Source organism: Camelus ferus, chromosome 16 (assembly GCF_009834535.1).
Source record: "Camelus ferus isolate YT-003-E chromosome 16, BCGSAC_Cfer_1.0, whole genome shotgun sequence".
NCBI lineage: Eukaryota > Metazoa > Chordata > Mammalia > Artiodactyla > Camelidae > Camelus > Camelus ferus.
The window spans coordinates 48,614,426-48,636,811 of record NC_045711.1 but is presented as its reverse complement, the minus strand read 5'-3'; the positions used below and the strand labels follow the sequence as shown (position 1 = coordinate 48,636,811).

The 22,386-nt window shown below is 54.1% G+C and overlaps 1 protein-coding gene across 5 annotated transcripts; it reads right to left on the bottom strand.

The window, feature by feature from the left end:
• Nucleotides 1-13,434: 13,434 nt before the first annotated feature.
• GRB7 (growth factor receptor bound protein 7) lies at nucleotides 13,435-22,047 on the bottom strand. Of its 5 annotated transcripts, none has more exons than XM_032457926.1 (15): nucleotides 21,859-22,047; nucleotides 17,674-17,877; nucleotides 17,418-17,571; nucleotides 17,077-17,233; nucleotides 16,828-16,949; nucleotides 16,656-16,733; nucleotides 16,199-16,336; nucleotides 15,750-15,860; nucleotides 15,446-15,544; nucleotides 15,074-15,154; nucleotides 14,850-14,966; nucleotides 14,616-14,676; nucleotides 14,396-14,483; nucleotides 14,198-14,315; nucleotides 13,435-13,969 (listed from the first exon to the last, which is right to left on the bottom strand). In XM_032457926.1, the coding sequence occupies exons 2-15, from the start codon at nucleotides 17,823-17,825 to the stop codon at nucleotides 13,823-13,825; spliced, it is 1,623 nt and encodes a 540-aa protein (XP_032313817.1). In that variant the 5' UTR covers nucleotides 17,826-17,877; nucleotides 21,859-22,047; the 3' UTR covers nucleotides 13,435-13,822. The 5 variants fall into 5 exon arrangements, with proteins under 5 accessions (XP_032313817.1, XP_032313818.1, XP_032313816.1 ...); XM_032457927.1 differs by lacking the exon at nucleotides 21,859-22,047 and adding an exon at nucleotides 21,748-21,771; XM_032457925.1 differs by lacking the exon at nucleotides 21,859-22,047 and adding an exon at nucleotides 21,591-21,683.
• Between the last annotated feature and the right edge of the window lie 339 nt (nucleotides 22,048-22,386).

Sequence of the window (22,386 nt, the reverse complement as noted above, 5' to 3'; positions counted from 1 at the left end):
ATTGCTGCACAAACCCAAAGCAAACTTGCCAACAATTTTTTTGACAAAAAAACCCCCCAAAAAACAAAAAAACAAAGAATCCAAAAAGTATGACTTCATTTTCCCTTCCCCACAGGAAAGGAATCAGGGACAGATGCCATGATCAGAGCTGAGCCTCAGGATGGGGTGAGGAGGGGAGCACCCCTGCTGCCAGGTTCTCCTTGGTCAGGCAGATTGGGGTCCCACCCTCCCCCCATTTTGAGTGGAGCTGTTGTGTTCCATAAAGATTCCTGAAAGTCTGACCTTGGTTCTGCAGATGCGTCAGCCATCTTCATCATTAATTATGGGAGACATGCTATCAAGGAAAAGGGTTATGATAATTGTAAAATTAGCACTGGAATAGGAGTCATGAAATCTGTTCGCCAATTCCATATTTGCCACTAATTAGCCAAATAAATTGGGGCAGATGACTTAACTCTTAAAATTAAGTTTTCTCAACCATAGAATTAAGACTTGGATTGAGATGTTCTCTAAGATCCTTTCCAGCTTTAAATTTACATGATTCTGCAGTAACCACAATTATTTTTTTTAAACCTCTTAATGTAAGGACATTAAGCAGAAGAGGATGTATATGAATATGTGTTTCGCATTGCTTTGGTGTGAAAAGGGTAGTATTGTTAAGTTTTTCCTTTAACCACTGAGTTGTGAGTGTGAGGAGGATGGTGCGGAGGAACAAAAAACAGGAAGGTATTTTGATCTTGCCCCAAAGTATACACACAAACGGGCACCTGCAGCTGCTTGCCAAAGCCCTTTCTTCTTCTTCTTTCCTTTTAAAGAAGTCATGTTAGGGAAAATAAATTCTGCTTCCAGGGACAACTTCATGGAACCTATTTACAAATGAAGAGTCAGCTGTGTGCACATTTCTACCAGAGCCAAGAATCCCGAATTCCTGGTAGATTAGCGTTGCATGTATCTGCCTTGATATTTCGAAAGGGCTTATGCATTAGGCTCGAACTCAACTTGTTTATGTGCTGCCAGTAATTAAAACGTTCCACCTCAGACTGCACAAATGGCTTAGCCTTCTTTGTAGCGTGGCGTCTGTCTCAGGAAAAAAAGACTTTGTGAAATTCCATGGCAACGGTCCCAACATGTTTGAGATTTCAGCGAAAAGACTAGACGTATTTCGGTGTGTAGTCTCCAGTACATCACTGTATTTCCGTAATCCTGGACTACGGCTACACCAGGTTGCTTATACCCATTGTGAAAGAGGAGCTGCTCATTATATTCTTGAAATAGCACACATCCTGTTGACTCTTCAGGGGACAAAAGAGAATTTGGAAGCAAGGATTAGTAGGAGAGAAAGCTAGGGGAAGCGAGCACTTCCACCGGATTAGTGGGAAAGTCTTTAATGAAGAGACCAACTTCTGCACCTTAAGATAGCAAAACTGAGGCCTATCCCACGAACCTGGGGACTCTGTGTAGACATGACCTTCATCTTCCCTGTGACTCATGGATTTTCCGAATGATTTCCATTCTTGAGGTCAGTTTTCTGAGTGGGGTCGACCACTCACACAGGCTGCACTTTCCTTGTAGCGTTCTGAGCCTAGACTGGGACACACCAAGTCCAGAGAAAACCTGTTTCTGGAAACTCGACATTCTTAAGTCTTAAAATTGAACCAGCTGGTTTGTCGTGGTTACCACCATACAGGTAAACACATACTCCTGCAGGCACTCCTGATCCTACTTAATGCCTTTCCTTTGCTGAGGGTGGGAAAGAAGGTGAAGGAGAATCTTAGCAAGAGGCCCAGAGAGAAGGGTGGGGTAAGAGTCACATCTGACCCTGCTGGACGGTGAGGTCCTGGGGCAGCTTCAGATAGCACATCTCCTTTCTTCACCAGAGTCCTGAGGAGCATAAGCCTGGTAGGTCTTCTCTCTCCATTTCCCACCAACCCTCTTACTTGCCAGGCCTCCCACCACACACCCAAGAGGCTGAAATCTGAGGAACGATCAAACCCATTAGAACTTTCCTTACATCCAGGATGGCAGACTCGGGGTGAGGGTGGAAAAGGATGAGACCTGGCTCCCCTGATGTTCCTTATCGCTCTCCGAGGTGTCGCCTAGATGTTTCCTCCTGGCAGAGAACTAAATAGAAGTGTCTCCCCATTACCCTCTACCACCACCACCAGGGGGAAAAAAGATATTAATAAGTCCACCAGTCTACAGATCCTTTAAGTCATTCTCCCAAAAAGATATTAGCCTGGATACAGATAAGCTAGCTAATCTCATGCCCCGTTACCCATTCTGGGCTGTTCCTGACCCAGCTTCTGATTTTGTCAGTGACAAAATATCTCACCTTTTAAATGCAGGGCTTAACATTTTGCCAGGCCTAGGTGTAACATGACCCCTGATTTCTTTTGCAAAGAGAAAGGTTTAAAAACACAAAGTCATGCTCAGTCGAAACATTATGTTATTAACAAATCTCACATCCATGTAGCTTTTTCCAGGTAGCCTCTGTATCACCATTCTTATTCTCCTCCCCTGTTTTGTTTGTTTGTTTGTTTGTTTGTTTTGTTTTGTTTTTTCTTTTTACCCCCTGCTAAATGTGAGGTTTAGAATGTTTTCAGAGAACAAAAGCAGTACTTCTGATATATATCCCAGGCCACGCAGTAAGACTGTAATGGAAATGCTGAATGTTTAATGTGTAAAGTCCTAACTTTAAAATGTACCCTCCTGAGACCAGGAATGTTGGTCTCTAGTGGAGATCTGGAAACTCCGGGATACTCAAGTTTTCAGTCGTCATGAGTCCAAGCTCTTCCAAAAAAGACTCAGAATTAGGAGTTGGGAACTCAAGAAGAGAAAAGAAAGTGGAGTGATGAAAATTTTGTCCTAGAAAATAGAATCAGACTGTGCAGAAGAAGATAAGAGATAACACAGTGATCTCTCTTATCTTTTAAAGAATGAGGAGCTATTTTTGTGCTCAGACAGAAAGTATAGTTCAGAGAATCTCTATAGGCAGAGGTCAGAAAAGCAGAATGATTTGGGGTTTCAGTGCCTGTAAAGAGGACAATTTTGACCTGAAACCACACGCTACACTTGGCCATCCCTGGGAGAGGACTCTGTTCTCTAAACCTAACAGACTGAACAATTTTGAGAATGATCAGTGAACTCAGGGTTGGAGACTGTGGACTTGGAAGAGCCTAGAAGAGAGATGTATGCTTTCATCTTGTGTGAGCTCACAGCACAAGACTGTACGTCTGTTTCCCCAAGCTGTGTACAGCCTGTGCCACACTGTGTCATCAGCATGAGAAACAGGTCGTTGCACTTTGAAGAAGCTGGATGCAAGTTTCCTCTGAATATTACAATAGTGGACTATCTTATCCACTGATATTGAGTAGTTATTTGAAACTGGAATGTTAATATTTTGATTAAAAAAAATGTAAGGACATAACAATATCTACCTCTCAAGGATGTTGTGAGGTTTTATGTAATTTTGTCTAGTGGGTAATGTTACTTTGTTTGTGTGGGGTAGGGTGGGGCGGATTATGTTGGATGGTTGCAAAATTTTCACTATATGTCCTGTATCTGGATTTAAAGACATGGAAAATATTCAAAGACCAGACTAGGACCATAATAGTAATTCCCTTGCCAGTGGAGGCAACTGACCTCTAACACACAGTTTCCTTCATGTTGTTTTAATGCCTAAGAGTAAAGACTGTGCTGAACCTTAGAACCAATGTATGTGTTACCCACATGCTACAGATACTTCATGGCTTTGCAGCCAGGGAAGTAGATTAGCTTTCCTCCCTCAGCATCTTAGGAGTCCTCGACTATTAATTCTCCAAGCAACTTAGAGTTTCTTCAAACTGCCCTCGCTGTCCATCTCTCCATCCACCTCAGTCTAGAAAGCCCGGGGAGCAGTCCCACGATGCCACCCACCTTCTCCCAAGTTCACACCACCCATCTGCGGGGCCTCCTTCATAGTGTGAACGTAGGTTCAGCTTTGCTTCTTCCTCTCCTAAAGACTGAGAACAAACATTTTAACATGTCAGGAAAATGGGGCAGCCTTGAAAGTGACTGATCCCATTGCCAATGACTCATTTATTCAAGGACTTCTCCACGTTAGCAGACAAGGCCCTTTTCGGTGGGCCTGCTCCTGTGGGTTCACAGAAACCAAATGACTGTGGGTTGCAAAGAATTAGCAGGTCATTTGAAAAGCAGACATCCCTTCACCCAGACTGTGGTTTTGCATGCTCAAGTTCTCAGTCTGTGAGCTTTGGTGAGGGATCATTTTGGCTACTGGAAAAACCATAGCTTATTTTTAATTTCTGCTTGCCAAAGCCACCACACGTGTGGTCTGTGGATGACCCTTGTCTGCAGAATGATGAGGCGGGGGAGGGGTGGGGAAGGGACGGTGGTTTGGGGCTCAGGGCAGCCTTCCCACCAGGAGTGAGGGAGGGAGACCTTGCTGAGTGGTTTTGACACAGGCTGTGCCCACAGCACTCTCATCTGGGTTTCTCAGAAATGCCCTCTCTGCTCAGCAATGACCTTCCCTCTTGACTCCTCTCACGTTTTACCTGGAGTCTAGCCGCTTGGAACCCTGTAAGGTGCCCTCCTCCTCTGTAAAGACTATGTAAAGAATCAGCTTCTGAAACGTAGCAATGCTAACCTTGCCAGAACCCTAACAAGTACATCCCTGCGTCAAAGACCACCCTGCTGATAGTTTTCAAGATTTTTCTATCAATGTTTGATTTTTACCCTGAAAAATAAAAAAAAAAGTACTGGTGTGTTTAAAATTAGTCATTGTGCCTGCCTCTCATTTTGTTGTTACCGCTGTCAGAAAATGGAAGGGTTTAGTTCTGCCCCCAGGAACATTTTTCTTAATTCAGCCCCTCTATTTCGTAAAGTTCCAATGCCCAGCTAAATGGAATTATCATCAAAATAAAACATCAAAAATAAAACCTGATGCCTGGCTGAGCCCGCTACTGGCATCCTGCTGCTGGCCACCCTGTCCCCATGGTGGGGTCCCAGGTGCACTGATTAGTTCACTAATGGGACCCAAGGGGTCCTGGGGATACGGTGCCTCCCCAAATACCACCCCACCTGCCCTCCCAGCAAGGATTCTTCCTAAAAGATAGGCAAGTCCTGATTTTTCCATTTCTGGGGTCTCAGAAACATCTCCCCTGGGAAACTCAACTTGCAGTTGAACTCAGCCACACTGAAACATAGTCTGCAGGTACTCGGAGGCCCAACTCTAAGGTCTAGGACTGGAGAGAGTCCTAGGAGGATGGCCCAGGGATAATGCGGCTCTCTTCCTGGCTAGATATCCTCTGTTCTCTCTCAGAAAAGGTCAGAAAAGCTTCTGAGAGCCTCCCCTCAGCCTCACCCAGAACACCTTCCCCTCCTCCGGGGTACAGGCAAGAGGAAGCCATTTCTGAAGTTTTAGGATTGGCTGACCTGGGCCAGGCTGGTGGCGGCTTTCGCAGGCTCTGTGTTCAGCACCATCTCCCTCGCTTCAGCACCACCAGACTGTCCTGAGGCTCTCCAGCCGGCTTTCCAGTCTCAACACTAAGGGTAGGGGGAGAGGAATGTCATTGCAGCCTGCCTTTGTATTGGAACATGAAATACATTCCAAAAACGGCCCCTCGGTGGCTGATTTTCAGCCTTGGAGAGGATGGTATGTGGCCTTCCCCATCCTCACTTCCTTCCTAAAGCAGGGAGAAAAGAGAGAGGCAAGGAGACTCCCCCTTTGTCCAGGAGGATGCTCTACAGCTGGCTGGCGCTGGCACAGGGGCCGGGGCTAAATGGACCTCCTTCCAGCCTGAGGATCCTTTACTAATTCTTGGGAACTAAGTTGATGCTTTAGAAGGTGGTGGGCCTGGCAGGTGGAGGGGGGACCACCCCACACCTGCACCCTCCCCCTCCCCCATCACTCAACACAACCAGACCATTCACCCACCTGCAGGCAACTGCCACCCGAGGGCAGACAGGGGGACAAGGACCTAGCTCCCTTCCCTCCCTCCCACTCCCTAGGATCCAGAGTCTGGGAAGAGTGGAGGTGAGAATTCTGGGAAGGCCAGGAACTGAGTGATGGTGGAGGAGCTCTTGCAGTCAAGACCTGACACCAGGTCAAGCTGCAGAGCATTCCCGGTCAGACAGTTGTTTGCATAAAAGCCAAAAGCCACTGCACCTGGGGTGGGGAGGCCCTCTGGGGAGGTACTCCCTGGCTCAGGGGAGAGGGGGAAGGAAGGTGTCATGGAAAGTCCCTGAAGGACACGGGGTGTTGAATTTGCTGCGGTTTTGTTTTTAACTCTGTCTTGACCTGTGAAGTAGGCAGCTGCCTCCCTTCCCCCCAAATAACAGAACTTCCCCCAGAATAACATGAACAGAACCAAGGAAAGAGCCTGCAGTGGAAAGAATGGAGGTTAGAGGGCCTGCGGGTGATGTAAATTGCCCCCCTTCCCCAGGACTGAGGGGGCAGGAAGCCCCAGAGCAGTCTTTTCCCATCACCTCGCCTCCCCCCTCAACCCCACCCCCAGGCCCCCTGGCCCAGAAGAGCTGCCTAGTCAAATAAACCACAGCCCTGGGGCGGCTGGTGGATGGGAACTAGGGGGGCAGAAGCCACCTCACCCCCAGGCTGGTCCTTCCATTGCCTCAATTCCCATGCTATGCCCCCCCGCCGGAATCACAGTCTCAGCACCTCCACCTCCCTCTCATTCACAAACCCTCACTGCCCTCCCCTAGACTCCTAGGGATGTGTGTGTGTGTGTATGTGTGTTGGGGGAAAGCAGGCAGAGTCAGTGGATCCAGCAGAGCTCGAAGTCTCAGTAAAGCAAATGACGGCCTAATGCAGGCTCCAACTGAGCATTTGGACTCCTGGGTTCCTATCCTAGCCCTGCTGGTGACCCTGGGTACTTTGCTTTCCCTCGCTGGGCCTTGATTTACCCCTGGAGTCAGGGATCTCTGAAGTACTTTCCAACAGAGACTCAGCCTGGCTCCAGCCAGGCTCTTCCCATAATCCCGAGACAAGAACAGGAGAGGAAGAAGGTCCTATTCCCCCTTCCTTCTTTCCCCATCAAACTCGGGCACTGGGAGGAAGGAGAGGCGCTGAAGCCATGGTGATGGCGGCCTATGATTTTCCCAAGTGGTCATAAAAAGCTGTTCTATGAAATTCCCATCCTGACCCACAAGGTGGGGGTGGGGACAGGGAGGTGACAGTGGAATAGTGGGAAACTCTGAATATGGGCAGTGAGGTTGAGTCTGAACCCCGGGCCCCTGTCGGCTCTCAGGACTTCCTCTTAACTCTTGGTGGACCCAGTGACCAGATTCCCAGGTTGGGGCGCCTGGGAGAGGAAAGCGAAGGCCAGGCGGAGGGGGGAAGGGGTGCGGTGCGGTGCGAGGTGGGAGTTGAGGGGGGTGTGAGGGGAGGGGCAGCTGCACTTCTGAGAAACAGCTCGGCGTCTGAGCAGCCCGCAGCCTAACCCCCTGCCTGCGGCTTCACAGCTCGCTCCTCCTGCCGCCCACGCCGCTCGGGGCCTCTCCGGGGGTCGACAGCCCCCGCGGAGGCGGCGGCTGCTGGGGAGGAGCGACAGCTCGGGGGACAGCGGAGTGGAACCCTTGGGGCGGGGAGGAAGAGGGTGGAAAATGGAGGAAGGCGTGGGTCGCGTGACACCCTAGGAGTGAAAACCCATCCTTCACTGGGGTCCCGAGCGCTGGACCTTGGCACTCCCGTGTGTCCCCCCCTCCTCCCCCAGCCCAGGTACACTCCCATCACACCCTGAGCAGGATCCAGAAGTGAAACTGCTCAGGGTCACAGCCCAGCGCCGCCGCTGCGCCCCGCCCCGCCCTTCCGGGCACTGCAGCCTTGCAGGATCTCCCAGCGCTCGGGCGACTGCAGGGGAGGAAACTGGAGGAGGGGAAGGGGAAGTGCCCTGCGGGGCAGTCTGCAAAGCGGGGCCTTCTCTCCTGGGGGTGCCCGCTCGTAACCACGAGTGGGAACCTCGAGAGGCGCAGACCTTAACAACGGGAGCAGAGAGGCACCCGCACTTCACGCCACGGCCACTGGGTGTCACTGCAGCCGCGCGGCTGAGCGGGCCCCGGCCATGGGAGACGGGCGCGCGAGTTCCAGGGGGCGGGAAGACCCGAGCCCACCGCGCCCACGAGGCCCTGCCTGGCCTTCGCCCTTGGATCCCCTGAGGTGCCTGGATGCGGCGTTCAGACCTCCTTACACCTGCCTGTTCTCTACAGGCCTCCACCCAGCCCACCGACTCGCAATGGGGAGCAAACCCCTTTGCCCCACGACGGATGGGCTCACTGCTGTGGGGCCCTGCGAGCCTTCTCCCGCGGGCTGGGGATCGCAGCGCATCCTCGGCGGCGCCGGATGCGGAGAAAGTCAAGCCCCGCAAGCGCGCCCCCTGGCGAAGCGGGTGGGCCTTTCCGCCACAGAGACGGAGGTGGCTATTCTCATACACATACACACACACTCAGTTTGGGGGAAGGAGTCCAAAATGTGGGAACCTGTATCAGATTGATGGGTGTAAGAGGGCTGTGGGTAGGCCAAGGCTGGAAGAAAGGAGATAACCCTGGAATGTTTCGGAAAATTGGGGGTAGTGCCTGCTAGTAATACCACCTTCTACCTTGTAGTGGATCTAACTCGGGATGAAGGTGGGGCAGGTAGATGCAGAGGAACGTGTCCATTGGCTGTGGGTCTTTGGGGTGCACGAGGCCCATTCTGTCCCTATGTACAGCTTCCCCTCTAACTCCAAGGTCACAGGGCCCAGCTCCATTACAGAGACCCTAGAGGGATCCATGTGGTGACCCTAAAAGAGTGTGGCATTGGCCTCACACTCTCCCTCAGTCTCCCCAAAACTACCACAAGAGAAACCCAATCCAAGTAAAAACAAACTGCTTACCATGAAAACAGGTACCGTGAGGTCTGGCTAAACAATCCTCCAGCAAAGCAAAGAAAAATCTGCCCCTTCCTGGGGGCAGCTGCAGCCCTGCAACAGGACGCTAGAGGCCATCATAGCTTAACCATGTGGAATTGAATTTCAGGCTTCCCTAGCCTGGTACAGCACAACCCTTCTCAGCCCAAATGGTACCCCAACTTCCCAACACCCCTTCCGGTATGGAGATCATGGGGGAGGGGAGCCTGGGGACCAGCCTCAGCCCCCAGGAACCAACAGGACAGGAAAACAGACTCTGCCACAGACCCTGCCACAGACCCTGCCACTGTGCAAGGTGGACCATCCCCTGACATCTCCGGGCCCCCTTTTCTGCCTGCTGGACTAAATCAGTGGTTCAGTAGTAGAAGCCTTTTTTCCAAATATACCATGAAACTGAACTCTCAGATATGAAGGTAGTAGTTCTCCCCAACCCCCACCCTCAACCTGTCACCCAACCCCTGCTGGAACCCTTGGACTCCAGGAAACCATTAGAAAACTGCTCATGTAGACAGTTCAGAAGAAAGAACCCTTCTGAGTGCCCTTGTGCTCCCCAGCCTCTCTCCTTCCCTCCCTCCCTCCTCCGTTTGCCTGGAACGGGAGCAAGAGGAAGGAGCCAGGCAGGGTCACTGACCCGATGTTGAAACCTCAGGCCTGCACCAGGAAGCCTTCCACCAGTGAACTTGGAGGCTGCATAGATTTCATTGACCAGGATGTCTAGGGAGCAGCGAGAGCATGAACTGGCCAGAGCTTTTTCTGTCTTGATGCCCCTCCCAGGGCATCCTAGGAGAGGTGGGCTCCCCTAGAATCATACCCACCCGTTCCCAGAGTCCAGAAAGTTGGCACCAGCCCTCCCTGCCCTCCATACCTGAGCAGGCAGGGAGGCCAACCCTGTGGCCATACCCTCATACAGGCCCATGGTGCTGCCAAGAACAGCTCTGTACCCCAGCACCAGACTCACAGGGCCACCCTAGCCCCAGGAACTGGTGTCCCTGGTGTGCTGCAGGCCACTGAGGGCCTGGCCCCTGCATGTGGGCCCTGTATCATCCTCTCTTGATGCCTGGGTTCTCCTCAGCAAGGGGAGATTATGAGGAATTTCCCTTTTTTCCCCCAAAGTCTTTCTTTTTCTGATTTCTGAAATGTTCTTTAATATGCACATTATTTTTTTGTAATCAAACCCAAGAACTTAATATTGAAAAGACATTATCTGAGACACCAGCATCTACCTCCTCCACAATGCCCCTGCCTCCCTCCCACCAGTCCAGATTTCCTCATAACCACAAGCCCCCACTAGCCAGCAGTAGCTATCCTTGGCAGTTCCTTCTGCTGTCTGGCCTCTGTGGGTCACGTTGCATCCTCAAAGCTGAGGAAGTCTAGCTGCCGATTTCCAGTACTCTGCTACTCTGCTCAGGGCTGAGCCAGCTGCTACCTCTAAAGGCCCCCAGGTCCCTCATAGTGTCCAGCACTGAGAAGGGTGAGGACAGAGAACAAAGGACAGGACAGAGCGGGAAAGGGCTGTTTTCACCACCTGGAAGATGGGCTGAGTCTGACCTGTGTTCCTAACTCCATGTCAGACCTCAGTGGGGAACTCTTTGAACCTCAATTTGCCACTTATAAAATGGGAATGGTATCTGTCTCACATACTCCAGTTAGCTGACTGACAGAAAAGCTTGGTCCCCTGCCCGGTACCTCAGGCAGTGAGGGGACACTGTATCCTGGGTTTGAGTGTGTGTGGGTGTGTGGGTGTGTGGGTGTGTGTTTGGGCAGCCTAAATCCCTGGATATGCTTAAGAGGTGACTCATTCTGACCCCTGTACTCTCAACCCAGCCTGGACCCCCAGGATCCATGCTTCGGAAGTGGCCCTGGGCATCCGTGGCCAGCCACACAGCCAGCACCAGCCAGCTTGGGCCCAAGGAACAGCCATTGATGGGATGGTTCTGAGAACTGTGGCAGGTGGTGGCAGGTAGCAGGCAGCCGGCTACCCTGTCCCTGCCTCCCCAGGTCCTGCTAAAAAGAAACAAAATCTGCACCTCTCTCACGCCTGGGCTGTAGTAAATCCTTCAGGGAAAATTCCCAGTAAGTTTCAGGCTGAGGATGGAGGAGGCCTTTCTGCCCACCTCTGTCTGACAGACCTGGCTCTCCAGCCTGGGATTAGCCAAGGCTGGGGGTGCCTCGGACCCGAGTGGCTGCCAGGGCTACCAAACCTGGCCCAAGGGCTGGCTATGGTGGCTGGTCCTTCTCAAGGTCACCTCAGGGCCACTACCTCCCCACTTTACCCCCAGCCAGAGACCAGGGCTGCAGAGAAGGGGTGGGCTCTCCAGGGGACGACCCCCTACAGGCCACTTAGGAATTCTGCCTGGAAGTCAGCCAGGCAGGGGTCGCCAAACAGCACAGACCTGGGTTGAAATCCTGGCTCTCCCACTGATTGGGGCCAGTCTCCCCACTGACTCACCCATTTCCTTGCCCACAAAACCAGATCCCACCACCTCATGTCCAACCAATCTCAAAGATTTGGGGAGACAGTCTCCATTACATTTTTTAAATTTTTATTATAGAATTTTCAAGCTTATACAAAATTGGAGAATAATGTAATCAATCCTCATGAACCCATTACCCAGCTTCAAACATCAAGTCACGGTCAACCCATGACTATACTCACACTCCCCCTCACCTCTGGGTTATTTTATTTTATTTTTTTGGGGGGGGTTATTTTAAAAGCAAAGCTGAGACATCATTTTACCCATAAATACTTCAGAATGAATCTCTTAAAAGTAAAGACTTTTTAAATTTGTCTGGGGGGGGTTTGGGGGGAGGGGAGATAACTTTTTAAATTTTTATTTTATTTTTTAAACTTTTTATGAGGGGGAGTTAATTAGGTTAAGGTTTTTTTTTTTTTTTTAATTTATTAACAAAGGTCCTGAGGATTGAACCCAGGACCTTGTGCATGCTACACACACACTCTACCACTGAACTATAGCCTCCCCTAAAAAGTAAAGACTTTTTTAAAAAGCCATAACCACACTACTATCACCCCTTAAAATTTAAATTGACCTTAATTCTGTCATATTATTGAATATCTCATCAGAGTTCAGATTTCCCTCATTGCTCATGAATTTTTTTTAAATTCTATTTTATTGAGTTATAGTCAGTTTACAATGTCATGTCAATTTCCAGCGTAGAGCACAATTTTTCAGTTGTACATGAACATACATATATTCATTGTCACATTCTTTTTCACCATGAGCTACCACAAGATCTTGTATATATTTCTCTGTGCTATACAATATAATCTTGTTTATCTATTCTATATATATCTGTCAGAATCTACCAATTTTGAACTCCCAGTTTGTCCCTTCCCATCCCCCTCTCCCCCTGGCAACCACAAGTTTGTGTTCTATGCCTAACTCATGAATTTTTTTTATAGTTCATTAGTTTGGATTTAAATCAAATAGGTCAACGTGTTATATCTGGCTGATACATGTCTAAATGTCTTGAAATCGAGAGAATCGCCCTCTTTTTTCTTGGAATTTTTGTTGTTGTTGAAGAAACTGGGTTATCTGTTCTATAGTTTCCCACTCTGGATTTTGGTAATTGTATCCCCATGTGTATTGTATCCCATGTTCCTCTGTTCCTGATATTTCCAACAAACAAATACTTGAGTCCAGGGGGTTTCAATTCATGACAAAAACAATGCCTCGTGGGATTCATGTGTCTGGAGGGAGAGCCTATCTCTTTGTGATTTGAAGGCTGAGCAGCAGGTTCAGGAGTTGCTAATCCAATACCTTTCTTATAAAGCTCCCCCATCATCTAAGAGCTAAAACCATAAAACTCCTAGATAAAAACAGACTGGTATGGGCAGTGGGCAGAGGCCAGAACCAGCAGGGTCTATCTGCACTTAAGTGAAGGCCTGGGAGAGCAGGCAGATTGATATTTTGGAAAGATCCCTCTGGATGTTGAAGGCCAGACTGGGAAGAAAAGCCAGGCTCAGAGGGCTGAATGCTGTGGGATTCCACAATGGCTTTCTGGAGGGGGTAGAAATAACGGTAAGGACAGAAGGCAGATCTGGGGTTGGGGAGGAGGGAGAGGGGTTGAGGCAGGGGTGCTGCACAGGGACCTGCGGGAGGTAAGGTAACAAAGCCATTGTGTGACTTGCTGGTGCTGGAGGACACATAACTGTGTTTGTCTCATTATCCCACCAGGCAGCCCAGGACTTGCTGAGGCTACGGATGCTGTCTGACCCATCTCCAACTCCCAGGCCCTGTTAGAGGGATCCCCATAACTTGAAGTCCTGACAGAAAATCTCACCTGGATGACAATCCCTTGTCCATTCACTCATTCAACAAGCAATTCTTGGACACCCAGTTCCATGCTGGGCACTGGAGACTCTCAGATGACCTACGGCACCTCAAGAAACATCCAGGCTGACTGGTGTGTACCCTCAATCACTCTGACACATTCTTGAGGCCTCCCCGTTTCTACCCCAGCCAGCCAGGTCTTGCCAGACAGAACTCACAAGTGTACCAAAAAATAATCTTTATTGTCACTAGTATAAAACAGAGAAGGTCAACTGGCCTTGCAGTCTGTACGAAGTGTGGGGCGTAAAGACCACCTGGGCTGCCCCCATTTCTCCCATAATGCCCCGCCCCAGAGCAGTGCCCAGGAGCTCCGTGAAGGGGAGGGGGCCACCCAAGGGCCTTCCCTTCAGAAGTTAAGGGTGGCCTGGGCGGGGAGCACTTTCTGCCTGAGGCAGGCAAAGGAGCAGGGGAGAAAACCGGAGTGGGGGAGCCCCCGGTCCTTCACGATGATCGTGTCCCCACCTTCAGCGCCGTCGGAGTCCAGCCTGTGAGCCGAGGGGGCGGCGGGCCGCCTGGAGGGGGCTGAGGCGCGGGCCTGCTGTGTGCTGGTCAGAGGGCCACGCGGGTGCAGCAGTGGCGCAGCAGGCACGGCAGGATGCCGCGGTTCAGCTGGTGGAACTCCACGAGCTGCAGCAGGTCGGTGAAGCGGGTCTGGCCCTCGTCCATGCTGAAGTAAAGGCGACCCTCCTCCTCGCTCTGGGATGTGGCCATAGCGGGTGGAAGGTCAGGGAGGGGCACGAGGCGCGAGGGGCTCCCTCCAGGGCCAGGGCTGAGGTCCCCATTGCTTGTGCGGGAGAAAGGAAAGAGCGGGAGACCCCAGACACACCAGGGGCCAGGGGCGAGGGGATGCTTCTTGAGGGGGCCTCATGAGGATGGGTTGCTGGGAGCCCTGGGTCTCCATGGCAGGAACCTGGGACTACTCACCGGCAGGATGAGGTAATGTTTGACTTTCTGCATGTGGCACAAAGAGAGGACAAAGCCCTGTGGGTTCCGCTGACTCTCTCGGACCAGGAAGAGGCTGCCAGGAGACAGGGCCACATCACTTAAGGACACACAGCTGCCACCTTGACCCAGGTCTCTCTTATCCCTGGCTCTGTTGCCCTGCCCAGCCCTGCCCCTTACCCGTCTACCAGGCCCTGCTGCCTGATGAGCCGCTGGCTCTCCTCTCGGGAAATGCGTCCATGAAACCAGGGTTGGGTGCGGTGGATGGCTGGGGTGAGGGGAGGCAGATGGGCGGTCACACGGGGCTGGCGACCCTCATACTAACCACCCCCGCCAGGAGTGCTCAGGGAAGCCACGGCAGCCCCCACCCCTGGGGACCCAGTGCAGGACTCTCACCCACCTGCACTGAGGCTCGTGCCTGAGCTTGGGGTGGGCAGGCTGAGACGGTGGTTCGTCTTCTTCTGCAGAGCAGTGGGGGACACGAGAGGTCAGGGCGTGGCTGGGGTAATACCAGTCCCTGAAGAATACTGACCCTCTTTCTGCAGCCAGGGGCCTCCCCTCACCCCTGTCTTTCTTCTTCCCATGCCATGGAAACCCCACAGGACAAACATGCAGATGAACGCAGACCCCTCACCCTCCAGGCCTGGGCCTCCTCCAGGGCTGCGCTCAGAGCCTCCCGGGGGTTCTCGATGACACGCCCGGCATGGCCAGAGAAGTCCATGGCCACCAGGGTGTTGTCTGAGACGCTCCTCTGCAGGCGGGATAGGATGGGGAGGGGAGGGGTCAGAACAGGACCCAAGTATCCCTGGCTTGGGGCCTGGGTGCCTGCCCCCAGCTAACACCCCTGTGCACACTCACCAAGGGCGGGGAGCCCACGCAGGGTGGGCGCAGGTGGCGGCACTGTGCCTGCTGATAATTCTTATACAGCTGCACCCCGTACTGAGAGAAAGAGAGCTGGAGGTCAAACAGGTACTGGGGGCTGGGCTGTGACACCCCCACCCCCATTCCCGACCAGAACACCCCAAGAGCAAGGCTACATCTCTGCCCCTAGATAAGGGACTTCCTGAAGCCAAAGCTGTGACTCCAGCCTTGGACCCAGGATTCCGAGAGAGCAAGGCTGTGATGCCCCCTCATTCTGGAGACTTCCTGAGGGCAGAGCTACAACTCCTCCCTCATGCCAGGCATCCCAAGGGCGCGGCCCGCTCTCCCATGTCAGTGCCAGGACCTCACCTTGAAGAGGCGGAAGGCAGCCAACCAGCAGGTGCGGCTCTGCTCATCCTCACTGCAGAAGACGCGAAGCCCCTTGTGGCCATTTCGAAGCTTATTTGGCTGTGAGGAGAGGAAACTGGCTGGTCCCATATCTGCCTTAAGACCAGATATTGTCTCCCATCTCCCGCCTCCGTGGGGCTGGGCAGGGTGCAGGAAGAGGAGTCTGGGGGTCCCAGAGGGAGCTCAGAAGCCCCAGGAAGGATCCTGGGGACTGAGTGGCTCCCGCTCTCTCCCAGGCCAGGCCAGGCCAGGCCAGGGTCTTCACCTTGATGCAGAAGCCGAAGTCCGTGGGCATCCCATAGAGCTTGCGGCCCTGAGTCACCACATACACGTTGGATTCGTTCACATCTGCTACATACTGCAGGTGCCGCGGGTCCTGCACAGCATGAGTGAGCAGGACTTAGTACAGACAGACCCTGCCCCCTTATGACCACCCCACTAAGCCAGCTGAGGAGAGTTCAGTCCCAGAGAGGGCAGAGAAGTACCCCAGGTCACATAGCAAATACAAGTAGAGCCAGGACTTGAACTCAGTTCACCTGCCTCTCCCACTGCTACCTCTGGGGGCTGGTAAGTTGGGAGGGAAAGAGGAGCAGCTGAGGGGCTCAGGGCCTAGGGCGTGAAAGGACCAAGAGTTGTAACAGGGAAGGGGCAGCTCCTAGAAGGACCAGGGGTGGGGTATCTGAGGGGCTGGGGCCGTCACCCTCAAGACCTCACCTTGGAGGTGCCCTTTGTGGAGTAATACAGGCCAGATCGGCGGAGGAAGCAGAAGAAACGTTTCCAAAGCTTGCGTCCTGATCCCCGCAGCTGCAGGAAGCCCTGGATCTCTGGGAAGCTGCCTGCATTCAGGAAGTTCTGAGGCCAGAGGGGAACAGGGTGAGAGGCCTGCAGGTGCCCCTGAAATACACAGACACACAGACACACACACACACACACACACACAGGCCTTCCCAGGGCCTGCCTTTACGGCAGGAGGGGCTCCACATGCATTTATTGTCTCCATTTAACAGACGAAGAAACTGATGCTCAGGCAGGAAAAGTGACTTGTCCATAGTCACTTAGAGCTGTGCTGGGTGTTCCAGCCCACAGATGAAAGGCACAGGCTTAAGGGCCAAGAAGCAATGAGCAATCCTGGGGAACCACTGATATACCATGAAATGGGATGTCCCCTCACCTGGATGAGGTCCTCGTGGGATATGCCCGTGTGTGTATCCAGACAGCTGGAGACCATCTTTTCTGGGAACAGGGAGTGCTGAAGGGAAAAGGAGTCAGGAGTCAGGGGCTGAGGATCCAGGAAGGGGATCAGGTGTCCCAGCGCCCAGCTCCCCCCAATAGCACATACTCACCGGGGTGCTCTTGAATAGCTCGTACTTGGCAAAGTTTTTCCGGAAGACGAAGCGGCTATCTCCTCCAATGGGCCAGGCAGCCTGCACCTCCACCACCGACTCATGGTCCTCCAAGCCCCGCTCTGGGATCAAGGGCAAGAAACAGGGGTCAATGGAGACCAGCCAGGCCTCCGGGATGAGCCACCTGCCTAGCCCAAGGTGTGAAGCATTGCCTCCTGGTCCAGGCAGCGCCCCTGCACCCCAGCTCACCCAGTGCTAGATGGGGGTGGCACTCCACCAGCCCCCAGTTCTCATCACTCAGGGAGTGAGATCGCTGCACCAGCATGTCACACACGTAGCGAGCTGTGGCTCCCGCTGCCACCTCCACTGACCGGCATGCCCCATCTTCGCTGTACACCTTTATGACCTGCACCCCAGGAGCGGCAGATGACTCGAGGAAGGGCAAAGGGTGGTTCTTTCCCCTTCCCCACGTGCTCTACCCTCAGGGACCCCTGAGGTCCAAACCCCCCACCTCCTCCAAAGTGGCACAGTGTCCACCCCATCCCATAGCACCTCATGCTCCCTGCCTTCCCTTTCCCAGGACAACTCACGTGAGGACAGCTGGTGTCTCTAGGGAGCAGCCCCCTTGCACAGGAGGGCCCCCCAAGAATGGGGGTCTGTGAAGGAGGACTGCAGAGCTCAGGAAAGGGGTTGGGGATGGAGGGTAGGGAGGTTGACCGCAGCTCCTCCTCACGAAGAAGTTTCCTGGGGGTGAAGGGGAGAGGGGAGGAGTTGACTAAAAGACTCTGTGTGTCACCCAGTGCTGACAGCTCCCCGCAGCCTTCCTCAGCCATCACCCCATTTTACCTGCCGGTCGGAATGGGCAGAGGCTGGGACCTTTTCACCTCCCCAGACAGGGGGACATCGGGAGGCGGGGGAGTCCCAGGAGGGGTCCCAGGGGCCAGGTACAGGTCTTCCGGGGAGCTGCTGAGATGAGGTGGAGACAGACCCAGCTCCATGACATCTGAGGGAGAAGACGGTGGGGCACACAGCTGCTCCTGTGCCCTTGTCCTGGGGAGAGGGGCCAAGAAGACCAGGACCTCCTGACTTCATCTTGCTATCAAGATGCCCCTCAGAGTTTACACAGCACCTCATTGCTCCCCCTCTACCTGGAGTTCCCTGGGGCCTCTGGGGAAGGGTAGCATGAGCGCTTTTTACAAAAGGGGGCCCTGAGCCCCTGAGAAAGAAGCATTCTCATCCCATCAGAGGTGAGCCAGGGAGTGGGACCCGGTGTGTGGACTCCAGATCCAAACTTAGCCTTAGCCTCTTCCTGAGCCTCAAGTTGCCGAGGAGAAGGGCTATGAGGGTCCCAAGCCAGGCAGCAGCAACAGACTCCACAACCCCCAGCAGGTCTGGGGCTTGGGGCTTAGTGTCACCCCTCCATTTCCGAGCTTGGGGGACTCACTCCTGGGCTCTGCCCCGGGTTTTTCCAGCGTTTCGTTGCCAGACCTGGTTGCCAGCGCCTGTTGTGGCAACGCCTGCCCAAGTGCTGAGTGACGCCCAGAAGGGGAGAAGGAGGTGGGGAAGGACAGGAAACAGGAGGGCAGGAGGCAGGCTCAGCTGCGGTGGGAGGGAGAGGGCTAGCCTGGGGGCCTTTTCCCTGGCAGCCCCTAAAACTTGTGTGCCTCCCCCAGGCCCTTCATCCGCCCAGTTTTCTTGAGGCCTCCATGCCAGAGCTACTTCCTCTAAGAAGCCTTCCTGGATTTTCCACAGTCAGTCTGAAGGGCTCCCTCTCGGCACTGGGCTGGGGCCCCTGTGCCAATGACTGTGCACCTGTCTTATCCACCCACTGGTCTGAAGACACGCGGACATCCCAGGCAAGGCCAGGGCTGGCCCATGTCTTATCACACATAGGTGGTACACATGCGTCCAGGACGAGTAAGGATAAAAGAGATGGGGCAAAGACAGAGGCCCTGCATACCCCTCCTCCACAGAAACCAAGACCCTTTTTGCTGAGCTGAAATCTGGGAGGCCCTAGGAGAACTCTGTTCAGCCTCCTGCCGGCTCTCCAGACACTGGGCCAGTGCAGTTCAGTTGCCTCAGGCACCTGGGATTGACCCCCTCACCCCAGGATGAGGCAGGTCCCCGACCCTTAAGTGAGGGCTTTAGGAGATTTGGGGGACAGGTGAGTCAGGGTGGGGCGGGACAGCACTGCCTGGGGCTCTCCATTCAACCTTGACTCATCAGCACAACTTCCTGGCTTAGGAGAAACACAAACAACCCTGCTTCTACCCACCCCACCTCTACTCCTGCCCCCAACCTAGGCCTGGGAGGAGTAGGGGAGGGCTGGGACCAGGATGGGCGAGGAGGAGGATGTGGGCTGGAGGCTCCTCTGACATCATCTCCTCCTCCCCGCCCCCTTGGCCTACCTCCCACTCCAGCAGTCCAGGTGGGACCTGCAATGGGGCCCAGTCTGGTAGTCACCACCCAGCCCAGGAGGCCCCTCACCCAGGAAGGAGAGAAGAAAGGCCCGGCCTGGATTCAGAAGCCCATCTGGAGTGGAGCTGACCTTTCAGGGATGCCCCTCACTTGCTCATGCAAAATAACCCAAGAAACATGCAGTGTTCCCTCTCCTGTCTGGGGCCCTCTAGACTTTCCTTCCAGCCTTAACACCCAGGGCTCAGCTGGTCCAAGGGATTCATCCACATCACCCCGGGGAGATGACGGTCCTCCTAATTCACCCTCCTGGGTGTCCTGGCCAGAGGTGTACTCAGGAGCAGGAGTAGAAAGTCAAGACATAGATCAGACAGAGAAAGGCCAGGTGGCAGAACCAGGGAGGGGGCTCAGGGTCCCGCCAGGAAGGGGAAGACACACCTACCATCGAACATCAATAGTCAGTCACCAGCGCATCAACACCCAAACACAAGGCCCCACTCCCAGCCACTGTCTAACCCCTGGCAAACCGCCCCGTGACTTCATTCCAGGGAGAATTAGGGGAGGGGTTGCAGGGGCTACCCCCTCCAGGAAGCTGGAAGCCAATAGTGGGGTGGTCTGGGTCCTCCCCCATCCCAGAGAGAGGAGGAATCAGAGGTTTGGAAGAGGAAGGGGAGATTTAAATCGGATTGGAGTCTCGCCTCTGTGGGTGGGAGGGCTGACTCAAAAGAGGTTTAGACTTCACATCCCTTCACTTGGTTCTCCAGACCCTTCTAAGGGCAAGCCAGGAGTGGGGCAGTCAGGACAAAAGAAATGAGGGTCCTACTCGGTCCTAGCTGTAGGGCCTGGGCAGCTCCCCCACTTCCACCCCAGGAGACCTGAATCTTTCAAACTGGGGCCCTGGGAAGGTTATATTGAAGAAAGCAACCCCTCAAATCAGTCTGACTCCTAGCTGCGTCTTCCCCAGTAGCCTCTCCGGCCCGGGCGGCTCCTGCCCCACCCCTCCTTCCCGCCCTCCCTGCCTCCTGCCTTCTTGTTTACTTCCTGAATCGGGCCCCACCTGGCCAGCCTGGGCGGGAGGCAGGGCCCAGCGTATAGGGCCGGTAGAAAACAAGGCCACCTTCGGTGCCTCCCAGGGGCTGGGGAGGGGCTGGAAGAGCAGAGGCCTGGAGGTGGCGGGAAGGCCCCCGCCTGGCCCAGGATCCCACGCCCCGCCCCCATCGGGATTGACTGTAGTGGGGAAGGCTTTACCTGGGGGGAGCTCTTGGGGTGAGGGCCCAGGTGAGGAGGCGGGAAACCCCTAGGTGACCCTGAGTTGGGGGGAGGGCCCAGGACCCTGAGGCCCCGCCCACACCCTCACTAGGGTAAAAACGCCCAATGGGAGTAAGGGGGGCAGCTCTTTTAAAGTTTAATTTCGGAAGAATGCTAGAGTGTCTGTGGAGTTAATTATTACAGGCTGCTTGCCTTCACAGGGCCCCCCCCCCGCAGCAGGATATTGGGGGAAGAGGGGAGAGCAGAGTCCAGGATCGGCAGACCAAGGCGGGGCACTGAGGGGCAGTGGGGTAGGAAGGCCTGACAATGGCGGGCAGGTGCATTCTCCATCCTCAACGTGCCAAGGAGACCCAGACCTGGTCTTTCCCCTGCCTATTCAGACAGACAAAGCACTCTGCCCTCCAGCACACACACTCCCCAGGCCCCACTGCGCTGCAGACCCTTCACCGTCAAGCCCTCCAACCTACCAAGACCACTTCTTTCTGAAGCCAGGAGGGACCCCGGGGCCTGCCTCATCCCCACCTTCCCATCCGAGGGCAGGACCCTGGATTCCTGAGTAGGAGACGGAGCTCTAGCAATCTCGAGAATCCCTCTCCTACTGCCCTCCAAATTTGGGGGTACCTCACTGCCCTCGCGGAGCCGTCTGTCTTTAAGAGACTTCGGGAAACTCATGCTGGGGTCCAATCAGACTGAGCAAGGAAGAGACTTGGGGCAGCCCCCTCGATGTTAGGACTCCCCTCCCAGCTCTCTTTCTGGGAATGTGGGGAGGGGCTAGTTTCAGCGGGAAAGCTGCGTCTCCAGAAGAGAATCTGAGATCTTGCTTGGGCTGGTGTGTTTGTGTGTGTGTGTGTGTGTGTGTGTCTGTGTGTGTTGGGGCAGGGTGGGGGCTGGGGTGGGTGCAGAGAGGGACAGAAGGAATTGTGAGGACAGGAAATGAGAATTAGGGAGACTGAGGGCAGATGGTGAAGAAGGGATGGGATGGGAGACTGGAGGAGAAGAAAAAGTGAGGCCGAATCATTCCATATTGACAGATCTGCCGGTACCCACCCCCAAGATAAAGTGCCTGCTTTGGTCCTTACCTGGACCCTAGGCGTTGGTACACCTGGCTGGGGCCACCGGTTTAGGGAGGAAGACGCCAAGCCCTTAACTACCTGTCCCCCTTCTGTCCCCGCCCTTGGCCTGACATCACTGAAGGGGGAAGGGGAGGGGGAGCCAGGCAGCTGCCCGTCCGCCTACCTGGGCAGCCAGCCAGCCAGCTCCTGGCCCTGAGACGGGCGCAGCCTGGGGCCCTGGTGCGGCTGGGGGTGGGAGCAGGTTGTCGCCTGGGACCGATCTCAGTCCCCTTACCTGGAGGAGCCCCAGCAGAAGTAGTAGGACACAGGGTCCAAAGTCTGGTTCTGTCTAGGGACCTCAGATTCGTGGACTTGACTTCAAATCCTCTCCCTCTTCTCTACAGGTGGGAGGGTGTCCCGACTTTGGTCGTAGAAGTAGGGGGAGGCTGAGCCCTGTTGTCCAGGTTCCTGGCCCAAGGAAACAAATTATCTTGGGCAGGTGGGGGCGGGGCCTGGGGGAGGGGCCTGGGAGGAGGAAGCACAGGAGGAGGGGCGGGGACTCCCTGACACTGCGCTGCCTAGGATTGTTTTTGTCCTTCTTAGCCTGGCAGTAGGTGCCAGGGGAAAGACAGTCGAACTGAACAACCTCAAGAGCAAAGATCTAGAGTCCTCACAACCTGGGAGGGAGGTGCTGGGGACTGGAAGGTCAGGGGCCTGGGCCTGGAAACAGCCCCGTCCACTCTTCCCCATTGCCCTCCCTAAACCTGGTCTGTTCATTGGCCAATTTAGGGGGCCTGTCTGCGGCTCTGGGTCCTACCAACCG

Excerpts from the sequence above, each read along its gene's own strand:
- GRB7 (XM_032457926.1), bottom strand. The coding sequence starts at position 17,825 with ATGGAGCTGGGTCTGTCTCCACCTCATCTCAGCAGCTCCCCGGAAGAC. Across the intron at positions 14,967-15,073 it reads GCGTGGGCTCCCCGCCCTTG|AGGAGCGTCTCAGACAACAC; the intron begins GTGAGTGTGCAC and ends TCCCGCCTGCAG. Across the intron at positions 14,677-14,849 it reads AGGAGGCCCAGGCCTGGAGG|AAGAAGACGAACCACCGTCT; the intron begins GTGAGGGGTCTG and ends ACTGCTCTGCAG.